Source organism: Jaculus jaculus, chromosome 10 (assembly GCF_020740685.1).
Source record: "Jaculus jaculus isolate mJacJac1 chromosome 10, mJacJac1.mat.Y.cur, whole genome shotgun sequence".
NCBI lineage: Eukaryota > Metazoa > Chordata > Mammalia > Rodentia > Dipodidae > Jaculus > Jaculus jaculus.
In genome coordinates, this window is record NC_059111.1 from 78,280,482 (window position 1) to 78,297,966 (window position 17,485).

The 17,485-nt window shown below is 41.7% G+C and overlaps 1 protein-coding gene across 2 annotated transcripts in view; it reads right to left on the reverse strand.

The window, feature by feature from the left end:
* The window catches only part of Cttnbp2 (cortactin binding protein 2), a 183,867-nt gene extending 166,720 nt beyond the window's left edge, over positions 1-17,147 (reverse strand). For both annotated transcript variants that reach the window (XM_045160199.1, XM_045160197.1), the window contains exons 1-2: positions 17,037-17,147; positions 4,093-4,200 (exon numbers count right to left, since the gene is read on the reverse strand). In XM_045160199.1, coding sequence (XP_045016134.1) covers positions 4,093-4,200; positions 17,037-17,117 — 189 coding nt within the window. In that variant the 5' untranslated portion in view covers positions 17,118-17,147. The remainder of the gene's footprint in view (positions 1-4,092; positions 4,201-17,036) is intronic.
* Between the last annotated feature and the right edge of the window lie 338 nt (positions 17,148-17,485).

Genomic DNA, 17,485 nt, shown 5'->3' on the forward strand with positions numbered 1-17,485 from the left:
CATAATAAATAAAATAAATAGCCTAATACTCTATCACAAAACTATGGAATTTTACACTGGGAAGTATTATTACCTTATAAAAATAGTGAAAGTACCAAAATACTCACTGTAAACTTGTCACAACCCTACCAAACTAATATTTATGTATTGTTCTAAAAAGTCTATTGACATCTATTCAATGATCAATTTTTTTTGAGACAAAGTTCCATGTAGCCCAGACTGGCCTTGAACTTTCTATATCACTGAGGATGGCTTTGTACTTCCAGTCCTTCTGCCTGTACCTACCAAGTGCTGGAATTAGTATCATTACCACATTTGGTTTATACTGCTCTGGGAATAATCAGTGATCAGAGTCCATGATCAGTAACATGTTCATCACTTGAACAGCAAAGAATCAGGATCACATGACCTAAAAACCAAAACAGCTTGATCTAGAACCTAGCTTTGGAAATTTTTAAATTCTAAAAAAGTTGTATACCTCATCATAGGATCATTTAAAAATGTATTCTTTAGAGTAATATTATTTTTAATAATTTATTTATTTGAGAGAGGAAGAAAGAGGCAGACAGAATGTGTACATCAGAACTGCTTGCCACTGCAAATCTATGTACCACTTTGTGCATCTGGGTCTTTAGGCTTCACAGACCAAGAGCCTAAACCACTAAGCCATCTCTCCAGACCTGAGAAAGATTACTTTCTGACCAGAAAAAGAAGTTATCATTTATAGCATACTCTTGACTGATTAAGGAGATTTTTAATTCTTAATTTAAGAATAAGTATCTCATAATATGAAATAAAACTTTCAAAGTTTCACATCTTCTTACCAATTTCTTTCTGGGACATTAATCAGTCACTATATCACATTCTACTGCATATTTAAGGAAAAGGTAACTAAGATGACACATTTGGATCCAAGTAAATATTTGACCAGTTCCATCAAATGCCCCAGGGAATAGTCAATCAGTATATGCTGGCAGGGCAGCCAGTCTAAATCAGTTACCACAGGTATGTGAAAATTCCATTACTACCTACTGTTATAAAACAAATCATCCAAACACCAAACTAAATAACAAACCTCAGTGATAAGAAAAATTAACAAAAATCCATCTAAAACTCTACATACACATGGCATTCCATGAGTCATGTGATGAAGGAAGAGGAAGGGCATGTCACTGGGGTCACCATGGCTGGATCACCGTCCCTGCACTTTGGGCCTCCTTTATGTCGAATTTTGATCTTTTAACAAAGGAAACTCTGGTCTGGACTAGTGCTTCTCCACAGAAGGTATTCTGGAAACAGAGTGAGCATTTTCTGCCCCTCTCCCCCATTTCCACAGAAGGACCTGCCTCACACCCAGGAAGTTTTCCAGGTTCCCCCAAACTTTCAAATGTCCCTTGTTTATTCCCCTTAGTAGAACTTTTTCTGCATGACAACTTGGAGAAAAAAAGGTACTCCTTTCTTTTCTTTTCTTTTCTTTTCTTTTCTTTTCTTTTCTTTTCTTTTCTTTTCTTTTCTTTTCTTTTCTTTTCTTTTTTAACCAAACAAGTGGTTTTAATTACTTTAACTAAATCTTCCAGGGATTCAATTGTCAACCATCCAATCAACCTGTCTACCTGACCTACCTCTTTCTCTTTCACTCTTATTTCTCTTCTCTCTTTCCCTACCCACCTTTGTGTGTGTGTGTGTGTGTGTGTGTGTGTGTGTGGTTTGGTTGGTTTTCAGGCATGGTCTCACTATATAGCCCTGGCAGGAACTTGAACTTGTGGCAATCTTTCTGCTTCCCAAGTTCTGGAATAAAAAGCATGTGCCATCACATTCAACTAAGCACTGTACCTGGATCAATACTATGACATGCTGGGATCAGGATTCACCACTGTTGCATCTACAACATTGCTATAAACAGGTGCCAATGACTTTATCACATCTTCTAGTCCATTGTCATGTATGCAAATATGCATTTTATGTATCTTTATTTCAAAATGCATATAGTAACTTTTTTATTTTCAATATAACCTACTTACACATGCAATTTTCCATAACTTTCAAGGAAGAATAGCAAAGGGAAATAGAAGTGTATTATGAAAATGAGAAATTAGATTTAACAGGGTTGCAGACCACTGACCTATGATATCATGTAAGATTCCTGGTAATCCTAACAATACAATGCTGTGAAAACATTCATTTTGGCAAGTCTTGACCATCAGCAAACTATTTCTTCTACTTGTACATTTGGAAGCACTGAGATTAAATTTAAAAAATCATTCAATATGGTTTCTAAAACATAAAAACACAGACTCTGCTAAGTGTTCACTCATGTGAGCAGTGGGGAATTCCATGGTGCCAACCTTTTGTGAATTTACCTTTTATATTACCAGAGGGGAACACAAAAATAGTTGAGGTAGATCTGGAACACTTCATTTCTTTTTGGTTTCAAGAGTTATTGTCCTCAGTAGTGATTATGTCCTTATTGTGCCCTGAAGCTGAGGGGCATATACATTAGTGGCATATTTCTTCAGCATTTCTCCCAAAAAAGTACACCCAAGAATGCCTTTGTTTTGAAGGAGAAACAGGACAGACAACTCTCGCAACTTAAGTGCAAATGCCTTCTGAGAAAAACTCTCACTTAAAAGGCAACACTATCAACTCAATGTAGGCTTACAGATGTCATAACCACACACTCCTGTTTTCTGAGTAATGGTTCATAGCCATCAAGTTGAGGGTAATCACGTCCCTACCATGCCAATTTCCAGCAAGTGAAGATACACCACAGACACAAATTCAGCAACAGTCTCTTTGTTTTTCATGAATTATTTCTTAAATTCTTTATCATATGCAACCATATATCGGTTCTACCTTCTTTATCAAATAAGCACTTGTCAACAATCTGCTGACATTCTACATATTTTCATTATTGTTACTTAAAATAAACCCAAGGTAAAGTTTGAGAAAATACTTCCTGGTAAATTAAGAAAAAACCACATTTCATATGTAATAAACATTAACCTATAAGTCAAATGACTAGGAGTCTGGAAATACCTGAATTCATACAAATTATTGAATATAAGAGTAAAACTACAAATTTACAATAAAACTATTTGAAGATGTAAAGATGGAAATATTTCATTCTTTCAACTTTTTTTCTTTTCTTTTCTTTTCTTTTTCTATCCCAGCTGGTTTCAAACTTGCTATCTAGCCAAGGATGATCTTGAGATTCTGATCCTCAGGCCTCCATCTCCTGATGGATGGGAGCGGAGGTATGTACCACTATAACCAGTTTATGCATGCTGGGGCTCAAGCCCAGAGCCCCACACTTGCTAGGCAAGCGCTCTACCAACTGAGTCACATTCCCAACCCCCAACACTTTTTTAACTCAAAGTTCTGAAAATAGAAGAATCATTTGTAACATACAGAAAAGAGAAAGGTCTATTATCAGTAACAATTTTACAAATGATTCTCTTAAGTTTTCACATACAAAAATATGTACATAAGTACTAATTTTCAGCCAAATAAACAGGTGAAACATAAAAGGATTCCTGGACTAACACAGATGATTACTCCAATTTTCCATATTCAGTCCCAGCATCTCAACAGCCCCTTGACTTGTGTTTGCTTGGTTTATAAAGGTTTCAGATTGATGTTTAAGGCAACAGGTATTCTCTTAGTTACGTTCTCACTGCTGGGACAAAAAAGCCAACCAGAAGTAGCTTAATGAAGGAAAAGATTTAGTTTCAGCTTACATTTTCAAGGGGAAGGCATAGCAGGCCTGAGCAGGAAGCCTGTGGCATATTGTAATATTAGCAGGAAGAAGTAGAGAGAGCAAGAGTTGGAAGTAGGGGTAGGCCACAATACTCTAAGATCTGCCCCCCCATGACAAATCTGCTGCAGTGCTGTACTTCCTGAAGGTTCCACAACCTTCCCCAGCACCTCCAACCATAAGGAACTAAGTATTCAAACACATGGGAGACATTTTACATTCAAAACACCACAGGCATATATTACCCTGATGTAACAGTGCATATCCAATTAAGAAAAGGTAGCCCTGCCACTGGCCTTCTGTGGAATGAAAATGACACGCTCCCAGAATGTTCTTACCCGCAGGGCCTCGATCACAAGGTCCCTAGCCTCCAGTTCTCCTTCCATCACGCTGAGTAGCATTCGCAGCTCTGGTTTACTGAGGGTGTCCACATCAAACTCTTTTCTCTATAAAATAAATTGGAGGAAAAAGGCAATGAAAAAATCATTCCTAAGAAAGATATGGACCACCTACAAGTATACAATGGAGTGTTTTTATTCCAGTGGCTCAGTGAATGAAAGAGGCTCAGAGGCGATATTCAGGATCAGACAATGTCTTACCTTCTACAGAGAAGAAAACAGTGTATTTCACTTTCCCAAATTTCCTCTCAAAAGAGATGGAATTCCCAACCCTGGACTTAAATACTTGGACTTCAAATCTCTCTAGATTATATAGCAAAAATTTTAAAAAGTCCCTGCAGTCTATATCAAACAGGCCGGGTTGACATAGTGATATGGGGGAGGGTAGCAGGAAAACAAAGAAGCATTCTTGTAAGGGGCCCAACATAATGGCTTCTGGGAAGTTGTTAAAAATTCCAAGACATCCAATAATAACAGGTCATGTTTATAAAATACTTTGCATCAGAGGCCACCAGCCTGCAGTCTATAACCAAATGTGGCCCACAGATGTGTGTTACTTGGGCCACACAACAAAAAAATTTCCCTCTCCATTTGGCCAACATTAGAAAAGCTTAAGATGCCACCAAAACTTTCCACATTCCTGGCTTCTCTTCAAGTCAGAGAACTGGGTATCCCCTAATTCCCTATGCCATAGGGCAAGGACTCACAGAGCCAAAAAATATTTTTTATATTTCAAAGCAATATGTGATGGTTTGATTCAGGTATCCCCAATAAACTTAGTTGTTCTGAATGCTAGTTTCCCAGCTGAAGGAGATTTGGGAATCAGTGCCTTCTGGAGAGAGTGTATTGTAGGGGACAGGCTTATGAGTGTTATAATCAGTTTCCCTTTGCCAGTGTTTGGCACAATCTCCTATGGCTATTGTCTACATTATGTTGGCCAGGGGGTGATGGCCACTCTCTGATCATGCCATCATTTTCCTCTGCCATCATGGAGCTTCTTGGAGCTTCCCCCTCAAACTTTGTAAGCCAAAATAAACCTCTTCTCCCCCCACCCCACAAGCTGCTGTTTGTTGGGTGATTTGTACCAGCATTGTGAAACTGATTGTAACAATAAAGTGGTACTGAGGAGTGGGATTGTTGCTAGACATCTGAATGTGTGGCTTTGGCCTTTTGGAGCTCATTTTCAAGAGAAATGTGGGAGGATTTGAAACTTTGTCATAACTGGTCACCCAATGCTCTTTCAGCCCTATCATTTTTTCCTCCACACCCTTCCCTGGTGACTACATCTCTGATCATGGTGATCATTATGCTGATAAACACTGTATCCCAATTCTTGGTTTCAACTCCAATCTTTTGTCACAACTATTGTTACAGGTCAGTCTTCTAGAATTAATTTTACATCTGGAGCTGAGAAAGCATCAGTGAGGTGGTAGCTAAAACTAAATGCAGAGCCTGAGGGTCTCAGTTCTGTGAATACTCCTCTGAGAAATCCAGTCAGTCCCCATCCTGGAGAAGACAATGTAGTGTAACCCCACATGTCTCATAATAGGCAAACTCCTAAGTTGTTCTTCAGTACATGAACAGCTGGGAACCTAGCATTCAGAACATGACTTCACATCTGTATAGGACCTCAAGATTTCCAAAGTATTCTCGAAGAAACAAATCTAACCCATAGGACACTCATCTCTATTTTTTTTAAGTGATGGTAACTACATCTCAAAGAAGTCAGCACACACAGATCATGCAATCAGTAAGTGGTAAAACCTAAGCAAGGGCTGTGGCTTGTTTGGACACATACACACAACAACACTCCAGAGCCAAGCTTTACAAGATCAGGTATCTAAGGTCAGCCAATGAGGACTATCCTGGCATTTAAATATTTAACATCAGACTATCCCTATGAACCCTCAGAGGCAGACAAAGCAGAGACCATAAACAATTTCTGGGACTTTGACAAGACATGAGTAGAACCAGTCATTCTTATTTCAAAAGAACCTTTGGGACAGAGACATGATATATGAGGGAAAGAGAGCAGAATCCTAGACAGTTCTCCAAAGAAAGATTTTTAATGGTGTTTAGACAAACAAGAAACTTGTTAGCAAGGTGGAGCCTAAGGATAGGACACAGAGAGAGGTAAGCCTTTAGCAGGCCTAAAAGTTGTACAGCTCTGGGAGGATACTGCTTAGAAGACGAATGTAGAAAAGCTCCTATCAATAGTAAAATGTGATGGACTGGATCTGAATTTCTGCTCCTACTATATAATATTAACAAATGTGTTCTTACAATCAATTGTTCTCAGTATGAAAGACACCAGAGACTTTTTCATAAAAATGAGACAGCAGGGCTCTACTCCTGAAGCGACAATTCAATAAGCGTTCCGGTGGTGGGGTCAGGGGAACTTATCAATCTGTCTCACAAGCTTCTGTGGGTGCTGCTGATCAAAGACAATACTTCAAGAAGCATTTCTCTAACTATGGAGTCTCTGTTTTCTCAAGTACCCATTGACTATCTCAACGTCTATTCTGCACAATTCTTATAGGGGCTTCACAAGCACATATGTATGAAGTAAAACACTAAACAAAGGTTGACAGTTGTTATTAATACTTCATGTGTTTATGTAGAGATGAGTAGGGTATTGGCTAAGTGCCTACTTCCTTGAAAATCTACTAATCCAAATATAATTCAGTTTTTTGACTAGGATGAGAGGCAGACTTTTATCCTGGCTTTACCCACCAAATGGGGGAGACTACCACCAAATAGGAGAGACAGCTGCAAATTGCATGTACTTCAGAGGGCAATGTCTTATTAATGTTGCTGCTGATTATTCTAAGGATTTTAAAGAATTGTATATTTTATTGGTCTTGTTTCCCCACAGCTTCCTGAGCAAAGCACTCCACTTTGAAAACTAATAAATTATAAAGGACAGTGATTAGGCTTCACCTGCTTCCATCATGAACGTTATGACAAGTGACCAACAACCAACTCTTCTGTTTCTATCTATCACCATCAGTGCAGAGAGAAGTTCATTAATGGAGAAAGAAAATGCACCACAAACATTCTTGCTAAACCACAAATATGTTAACAGAATGTTAAAAAAAAACACCTGTCTCCCATGACACACCAAGAGATATTTTATTTTAAATGCATTTATAATGCATCTTCCTGTCTCTCCTTCCTATATCTAGTGCCACTCCTACTTCCATAGTAAAACACTAATAATTCCTTTCTGTAAATAATAAAATTATAATAGTACTTTCAGACCTCTATTGTCTAATACCTGATATTTTCATTCCTATTCTAGGGAGACAAAATAAAAGAAACTACATGAAAACATGCTGGGGATCCTAATGCTCCAGGTATTTTTGTAAGTATGTATAAAGCAATTGGTGTTTCTTTAAAAAGGGGGGACACTGAAGAGATTGCTTAGTGATTAGGGTGCTTGCCTGTGTAGCTATAGATTCAGGTTTGAGTCCCCAGTACCCACATGAGCCAGTTGCACAGGATAGTGTATGTGTCTGGAGTTTGTTTGCAGTGGCTGGAGGCCCTGGCACACCCATATTCATTCTCATTCTCTCTCTCTCTCCCCAAATAAATGAATAAATAAAATATATTTTTTAAAGACCAGGACCAAAAATAAAATTCCCAATTAAAAATTCAAAACAGTGATGGAGAATGGAATTTCAAAGGGGAAAGCAAGCAGGGGAGGGGGGAGGGAGAGGGAGTGTATTTCCATGGGATTTTTGTAATCATGGAAACTGTTAATAAAAATTGAGAAAAAATACTCAAAACACAGCCACACCTCTAATGTTCAGGACATGGGAATATGCCTCAGTGATGCAGTGCATGCATAATGTGTGAGGCTCAGGGTTGAATAGGGTACTACATAGGCAAAACAAAAGTACTCCATTTTTTGTCACAGTTTGAATGGTTTTGCATGTTTATAAAAGACTACCTTGACAATGTCATTTTCTTAAGAAAACAGAAGACATATAATATCATCCCTCACATATAGACATTAAGATCTCCATCAAACAACCCATAGGAACATGACTCCCCTCTCCTCCTCCCAAAACAAAAATACAATAGACTTACTCACAGACTAAGACTTATTCATAAACTTACTTTTCCAATTAAGAACAAAAACACAAAGAAGGATCCATATCACATTACTTCAGTAACAGAAAGAAACAAAAAAAGAAAAAACAGGTCTTCCAGGTTTTAACTCCACAGGCTACTCTTCTGACTGGTGAATTTTTTAAAAAGTCCTTTACTTCAGGACTTCTAAATACCTCATGTTAAAAATTCTAGCATGGGCGCTTTGAGGCTCGATTCTCCAGGACCCACGTTAGCCAGATGCACTGTGGGGCTCACACATCTGGAGTTCATTTACAGTGGCTGGAAGCCCTGGCACGCCCATTCTCTCTCTTTCTCTCTCTCTCTGCCTTTCTCTCTGTGTCTGTCACTCTCAAATAAATAAATAAAAAATGAACAACAACAACAAAAATTCTAGCATGGGCTGGACGTTGTGGTGCATGCCTTTAATCCCAGTACTGGGAGGCAGAGGTAGGAGGATCTCTGTGAGTTCAAGGCCACCCTGAGGCTCCATAATGAATTCCAGGTCAGCCTGGGCTAGAGTGCGACCCTACCTTGAAAAAAAAAAATTCTAGCATGGGTACTTAAACCAGCCCAGCATCCAACCAAATAGAGATGGTATTTCCTTTAGAATATAAAAAATCATGATTATGTACTATTTATTGATATATACTAATCTATTTGTACATTATAATTTACATGTGTACAATATAGCCATATATGAATAAAAGATGCATAAACAATCCCTCCTAATTGTTAGTGTTCAAGGAGCAGTTTACACAGCTCAGAATTCTGGACAGTGAGTGTCGAGAGGCATTTTTTGATATTTTTCATAGGGTTGGGACATATCAGGCAGCAAATAAACCTGGCTAAGTGAAGTCATCTTAAACTGCCATAACAGAACACAAGCCGCCACCAAGCTATTCCACTCCTCCCACTCCAAATCTAAATTCAAATTCATTGCCAAATAGGGCTTGGAGAGCCTTGCCCAAATCCTTGAAGAATGAATGGAGTCAGGGCAGTGGTTGGTTGCCAAAAGCCTGCAGGGGATATTCTGACTCACACTGAGTGACAGGAGTGCCCCTCAAATCTTGGCTGAAATGAACTGGTCATATCAGAGCTGCCCAGTGAAAATGTGGTGACTAAACACACAACCAGACATGTCCTCTGGTTCTTCTATCCAACATCAAGACCTTTTCTTCAAGGTCAAATCCAGTGGGTTACACTACATTTGATTAATGCCTTTGGCAAAAGAAGGAGGAAGTGTGTCAGAGAGAGAGCAGATGGACCGAATGGTCAGGTAAAAGATAAGGACACAAACGGAATGGAAGGCCAGGCTAGGGATAGAAGTGAACCAAAGAAGGGGAAGCCACCTCATCTGTTTGATTATCAGGATTCTCATGAGTAAACTGAGGACACTGGTATTAATGATCTTTAATCTCCTCCTGCCCTCAAATGTCCTTTTTCTGTGTATCACAAGGGTAACTGGATTACTAGATTGAGGAAATTTGGGTCATTCTGAGACTAAAAGCCTTTGGAAAGTACTTGAGGAAAACTAATTTTGACTTTTTGCTCAGAGGCTACAGTTTAATAGTGAATGCTAATAATTTATAATACACTTAGTAACTTGTAAGTAAGCAAGACTTTTGCTTTGAGGATCAGGACTGAAAAGAGAAAACAATGAAAAATCTTGAAATTTCAAGATCAAAGGCTGTATGTTTGAAGTGGGGAAAAATTATGTGCAACGTTTAAAAATTTAGAATGTAGGATTTATCAATTATTAGAGTTTTCATGAAAAAATTCCTGTCTTTTATGTCTTCAAACTATTCTAAAATTTTATGCAGGTATAGTAGCTCATGCTTGTGATCCTGCACTTGGGAAAAACTGAGGCAGGAAAACTGCCACATTTCAAGGCCAGCCTGAATTACAGAGTGAGATCCTATCTCAAAATTCTCAATGAGTGAGATGCAGAGAGAAAGACAGTGAAACACACACACACACACACACACACACACACACACACACAGAGAGAGAGAGAGAGAGGGGGGGGGAGGGGGAGGGGGAGGGAGGGAGAGAGAGGGAATCAATTCACTTCTTGCCTTGAGGTTATTCTTCCACATTCCTTTTTACATGGAAGAAAGTTGTTTTTTTTTTTCATGGCAGAAGTTGCATACACAATCTTTTCTTTTGAATGTTTATGTGTTCTTTCATGTGTGGGGGTGCAAGGGTGTGTGCGCACACACACACACACACACATGTGGAGGCTAGCAGTTAGCATCAGGCATTGCCCCTCAGTTGTTCTTTACCATATTCTTTGAGACAGGGTCTCTTACTGAACCGAGAGCTCAGCCATTCAACTAGATTATCCAATCACCAAGTTGCAGGTATCGTTTGTATCCACCTCCCCTGCCCTGGGATTCCACTCTCGTGCTACCACACTGGGGTACATGGAAGTTAGGAATCTGAGCTACTTGTTCACTGAGCCATCAAACCAGCCTGACATCCCTGACTTTGCTATCCCTGATTCTCTTCTCATTCATCAGATTCCTATTTTCCTTTGACAAATCGGCCCAATTCCTCATTTGTATGTTCTACAAACTCCACAAATCTCTCCTCCCACTTAGAGGCTGTTGAATTTCTTCATTTGACAATTAATCATGTCCTGTCTTGTGTATTTCCTCATAGTATTAAACTTATCTCTAGCAATGATTTCCTTACTTTACCAGATGTGTTCAGATAGCAAGAACATTACATCTGCACATGATTTTATCTAACATGCCCCCTTCCACCAACTTTTGGTGTTAAGTTGACATGCAGTATAAAACAGAAAGCATATTATGTTTCAAGATACAGCAAAGCAGCCCGCCAAGGGGCAACTAAGATACAATGCCACACCACTCTAAGGTCCAAGGGCAACTAAGATACAATGCAGCACTCTACTTCAGGGGCAACTGTTTAGCTGAGCCTTCAATCATTCACTTAGAGTTACCTAAAGCAGGGAAGTCTTTAGAAACAACATGGCTTAGCGGTTAAGGCACTTGTCTGCAAAACCTAAGGACCCAGGTTCAGTTTCCCAGGACCCATATAAGCCAAATGCACAAGGTGGTACATGCATCTGGAGTTCATTTGCAGTGGCCGGAGGCCCTGGTGCACCCATTCTCTTTCTCTCTTTCTCTTTTTCACTCTGTCTCAAATTTTAAAAAGAAAAAATTAATGAGAACTGAGGGTCCATTATGTATCTCCAGCCAGCACAGCTGCACACACTGATGTATTGGGAAGAGGTAACACTGATGAAGGAACAATGTAAGGAAGGAAACCTGGTATGGTTGTAACTAATTTTAGCCAAGAGAAAGTTGGGATAAAAGCTGAAAAGTGACTCAGTCAGGGGTAATTAAGCCCAGCTATCTCCTTTTTCCTACTTTTAGATTTCCTCTCCATCTCTATTTCCTCCTCAGCCAAAGAAAGGCCCCACCTCTGATAAAAGAACGTCTATTTCCATCAACTCAGCTTCCAATATCTTAGCCCAACATGAATCCATACTAACCCCTAGAGCATGTGGGAGGAAACAGACAGATCTAATCATTGTTCTTTAAGAAGTAACAGGAGGATAACCTTGATTATCTGTAGGTGGCAAACATCAGCATAATCATTTTCAAGTAAACTGAAACAGGAAAGGGAAATAAAATTATTCTTACAGGTTCAAAGCCCTTTTTCGGGGGAACTTAGGTCTTTGGGAATCCTCTTGTTGCCTTTTCAGTGAAATATGAAAGTGTCATAACTATTACTATTACAAGCTATTATTAACAGTCCATTAAGCAATGCTAAGTTGGTTATACTACACTCAATATGACCTTCCAAATAGATCCTCAATGTACTCATCAAATTTATTTAACAAGAACAATTTTCCCCTAAAAATCCAGATTTCTATCCTATGTCATGCCACACATAGTATTAGTGATGCCTTATTATTGCACAGCTTTCTTAAACTAAAAAATAAAAAAAATCTAAATTCTACACTATTATTGCTATCATCATTACTCTCTGTCAGCTACCAAAGAGAAAATACAAGTCTTCTCTAAGTCGTCACATGACGCAGGGAGAAGAGGACCTATGGTAAGGAATTCAAACAAATTCTATGCAGTTGCGTGCTACTCAAAAGCCTTGCCTAATCTCTTTCTTGCCCAACTTTTCCTTTTAGTCCCTTTTCCTGTGTCCAAACCTTCACCAATTTATCTCAGATCCTGTCATCCTCCCCAATGGGTAATATGGTGCTGACTTTAATAATGGGGGAACTGAAGAAGGCAGTAGTATAGCCACCAACTAACAACTGCAGTGAAGTGAGGGAATCAAAGGGGAAACCAAGAGCATTGACAAGTAAATTTGAAAATAAAAACCTGGAAAGAGATGTCATTGAGAAGAGCAATTTGGAAAGGCGCAATATAAAAATGAAAATCTAAGGACTAGAGATGTAGCTTAGTGATCCAGCCACTTGTTTAGCATGTCAATGCTTAGCACTGAAAAAGAAAGAAAAAAGAAAGCCTTTTGATTTAAGGCCTTTAATATCTGAAATGTTAATTATTATAGTTAATTATTTGTTAGTTAATTATTACAAACAATTTCACCATAATCTTGTTAACAAACATAGTAGATTTTCCAATCAACTTTAAGTATTATGATACAGCTATGGTGTCTTTCTTTCACTTTCTTCATTCAATAAATATTTGGGGACACTTAACCATCTGCCATCCACTTGGCAAGTGACCTCTGCTTTCTGAAATAAGCTCATACAACTGTTCTTGAAGGAGGGGTCTGTTCTCCCCACCATAGCTTTGCCGTCCACATGACCAGCAGCAGATATCTGCTGTTGCTGACTAAATACTAAGGCTGTGAGATATTACTCAACTCATAAAGTTAGAGGAAACACATGAGACTAGAATCAGCCAACAATTTAGTCTCAGCATGGACTCAACAGCAAAAGAGCAAGTGCTTTTTCTGCGTACAAAATTGTTCCTGTGAGGAATATAACAACAATGAAAATGCGGGAAAAAAAAGTGCAAACAAAAATGTGCAACCCATTACTAAAGAAGAAAAGGGACTGGAGAGATGGATTAGTGGTTAAGGGACTTGCCAGGAAAGGCAAAGGATCCGGATTCAATTTCCCTGTACACACTTAAAGCCAGATGCACAAGGTGGCTAGAGGCTTTGGCGCACCCATTCTCTCTGCTACTCTTTCTCATTAAAAAACAAGAAGGAGGGCTGGAGAGATGGCTTAGTGGTTGAGTGCTTGCCTGTGAAGCCTAAGGACCCCGGTTCAAGTCTCAATTCCCCAGACCCACATTAGCCAAATGCACAAGAGGGCTCATGCATCTGGAGTTCATTTACAAAGGCTGGAAGCCCTGGAGTGCCCATTTGTGCACTCTCGCATGTGCTCTCTCTGTCACTCTCAAATAAATAAACAAACAAAAAAAAAAATTAGAAAGAAGAAGAAAAGTAGACTTCCAGCATTTTTACCCCAGATGCTTTATTTTAATCATCCAGTTCATTCTTCTATGGAACATTGCCAGATCCTTCCACTAGGAACCTTCTCAGATTCTTACTCCCAAACTTCCATTGCAAAATATCAGTATCTCCCTTGATTTGCCTCATCATGCACATATGACTCTACTACAGCCATGTGTCACCCAAGAGCAACAAAGATGGTAGTTACTTAGCTGTCTTTATCTCCTGGACTGCTGACTGATGTAAGTTAAGTCTTTTATTTCCTCTTAAAATTATTCTGTGAAACTTTTAAGTCTACCTTGCAACTATACTTTGGGTTTTTTAAAACTGAAACTTAGCAACATTGGCGACTTAAAAAAAAAAAACAGCAGCAGCAGCAAAAAACGAAAATTTCAAGGTGCTGGCAGTTCAATCTGGGTAACATCACTGTTGCTCATTTAAACAAATCAGTGTCCTGGGGATTCCTGGTCACTGCCGCCCCTCCCTGCCAGCAAAATGCATATCTATCTCCTGCATCTTAGCTGCTCTAGAAACCCCAGAATGAGAAGAATGCTCGTTGGCTTCCCAAATATAGTTCTAAAAAGGTCTCCATTTTCCACTAGCTCCTAAATTCCATAGTGAAAATAAAAAGCAGGAAGATTTCTGTTTTCCATATGGCTTTATGCATTAGGCATTCTTTTCCAAGTAGAAATAGCAATATGGCCTATAAAAGTCATCCCTTTTGGCAAAGGTACCGAAAATAACCCAGAGCTCCCAGCAAGGCTCCCAGCATAGACTATTAATATGAATCTATTAAATAATGTAGCTGTTAGCCAGCTTTACGCTCGGGATGCTTTCGGGATTTAAACAGTGGAAAAGAAATCAGGATCACAAACTAAATTTAAAACACACCACTGAAAATTATATTAAACCAAAAACTATAAATTAAACTTGTTCCTAGGCGACAATCTAAATAGTCAAAACTCAGTGAAAACATTCACTTTCAAAAATAGCCTACTGCTTTGGAGGCCCCATGAACTCAATGCTGCCAAATGTATACATATGTAAACTGATCTGAAATGAAATAAATTTCTACAATGCAAAAAAGAACACCTCACTAAAACAAAAATCAGTAAATAGTCATTGACAAGAGCCCCCAATGCAAAAATACAGCTTTAATTTTTAATCATTAGATGAGAACTGATGGTAACAAATATGATTTCCCTCTCTAGATTTTCTTTAATTTAAAAATCAGTCTCAAACCAGATATGGTGGCACACTTCTCTAGTTCTAACACTAGGGAGGCAGAAACAGGAGAATCAGGAGTGTCAGCGTTGGCACATAAGAGACTGTCTCAAAATAAAGCACAACAAAACAAATAATCAGTCTGCATATCAAGGGGCTGATATAAGAGCTGTGAAAAATTAAAAGTCCAGTTTTGCTGCATAAAAAGTAATCAAGATTTTACTGTTATTTAGAAAGACAAGAAAGAAAACCCAACTATTGTTACTGCACATTGGAGACATACAGGGTTCTGTGGAAATAACGATGGAAGTTCATTTTCACAGAATTTACACCTATTTTTTTTTAATCAACAAAGGTAAAATTATCAAATCCCCAACTATCAGCAGTGGGAATCAGACTCCTCAGAAATTTTAAACAGCTGACAGGGTATATTGACCTTGTTAGCACAGAAATATTCCTGGCAACGTTATTTTGTTTACAGTCTAAGCAAATAGAAGTCTATCTCAGCTTCACGTCATAAATCAGATGTTTGTGTTTGCTTTGTCAGGTGATTAAAATGCTGGGAGTAACACAATGCAGCATTCTAAGTAGATTAAACAAGTTCCACCTTCCTGGGGAAGAAGTGGCTTGCCTTTGCTTCTGTACTCCTTATTGCTGGGAAATGACGACACCCCCAAAATTTCATCTCACCCAAAGCTTTTGTTTAATAGCCACCTCAGAGAGAGAGAGAGAGAGAGAGAGAGAGAGAGAGAGAGAGAGAAGGAGGGTGAGAGAGAGAGGGAGGAAAGTTTTCACTTAAAATTTTAGAAGTTCTCATTCTCCATTCAAAGAATGGAACTCAAATGTGCTTAAAAAAAAAAGTTTAAAGTCAAAAATCTACCACCTTTTCCGATGGGAGCCTCCCCCACCCCGTTCTCTCTTTTCCTTTTTGGGCTGTGCAGCTTCCACCCTCCTCTTTCTCTCCAGCAAGCCAAAGGAGGTTAGACCGCCCCGGCTGTTTACACCTGCCCCTGCGCCCCGCTGCTCTTGCGGGGACTCCACTCAGGCCGAGGGAGACACGGAGGGTGGGGGGGCGACTACGGCCGGCTCACTCCATCCCACCCCGAATCCTCAGAGTGGTTCCGCTAAGAGTGGGAGGCGCTCGCAGCCTGGCCTTTCCTTTGCAGCTGCTGCGAAGCTGCTTCCCGAACCTGGAATTGTGGGTCCCGTCCTCCCCACAGGACTTGGGCAGGGAACCGCTGGCGAGAGTGTGTGCACCCAGATATTCAAAGTGCGAATCGCGGGACCAGCTGCAGGACAGAAGCGGTTTCAGCTCGGGGACTCTAGGGAAGCGGGACGGTGTGTTCTTGAGCCTAGGTGCAGAGGCTTTTCGTCGGGGGCTTTGGGTCGGGGACAGGGACCCTCCTGCTAGTGCAGGAACGGCTGGCAGCGAAGAGCCCAAGGGCTGGCGCGGAGCAGCTGCAGCAGCAGCGCCCACAGCTGGGCGTTGGGCCTCTCGCACAGGCACCCGAAGCCACACAAAGAGCATCCCCACACCTGCCGGGCCACCGAGGCTCCCTCGGGTCCGCCGGGACCTGACAGGTACCCGGGAGACGCGCCACGCGCGCAGCGAGACGTGAACAATAGGGGGGTCAGGTCGCCAGAAACGTTCAGCCGTCGCCTCTGGCCCCAGTCCCCGCGGCCCGGCAGCGCAGGGAGTGGGTGCGAGTGTCGCAAAAGACTCCCGTTGGTCCCTCCAGCCACGGCGGCCGCCTCGTCCCACTGGCACAAGCCAGGGAGCACCCCCGGGGAGGGCCACCCCCACCCCAGGGAAGGGACATCTTGGAGAATGGTGCACCCCTAGAGAAAGACGGACGAGGGCTCCCCGCTCTAGGCAAAGGCATCCCGGGAAGGGCCACCCCATCGAAGGGGCGCCCCTGGGAAAGGCACCCCGTGGAGACCCGGACTGTGGAATCCCCCCCCTCCCCGACGTCGTCTCCCACCGCGCCCGCCCGCCCGCCCGCGCGTCCACTGCCCCGCGCGCGCCCGCCCGCCCGCCAGCCCGCCGGGGTCGGGGGAGTCTCGGTTACCGCCGCCTCCGCCGTGGCCCCCGCCGGCTCCCCCGGGGCGCGGGACAAGTCGGGCTCGCAGCTCGCGCCGTCCGTCGCCATCTTCTTGCTCTAGCGGATCCGAATGCGAGCTCGCGGCGGCGGCGGCTCGGGCTCAGCCCTCCCGGCGCGGGCGGGCGGGCGGGCGGGCGGCGCTTAACCCGCTGCTGGCCGCGGCCGCCCGCGCTCGGCGCTCGCAGCAGGCTCGGAGCCCGCCGGGGCCGCCCCCGCGCTTAACCCGCTGCGCGCCGGAGCCCGCCGCGCCCCGCCGGCCCGCGCTGGACCCGCGGGCTGCCCCAGGCCCCGCGCCCAGGGGGGGCTCCCGTCACACGCATCCCGGGAGGCGCAGCCTTCGCCAAGCCTGCGCGGCGCAGACTGGACCCGATGGATGCCAGGCTCCCGGGATGTGAATTCTAAGATCGAGGAAAATC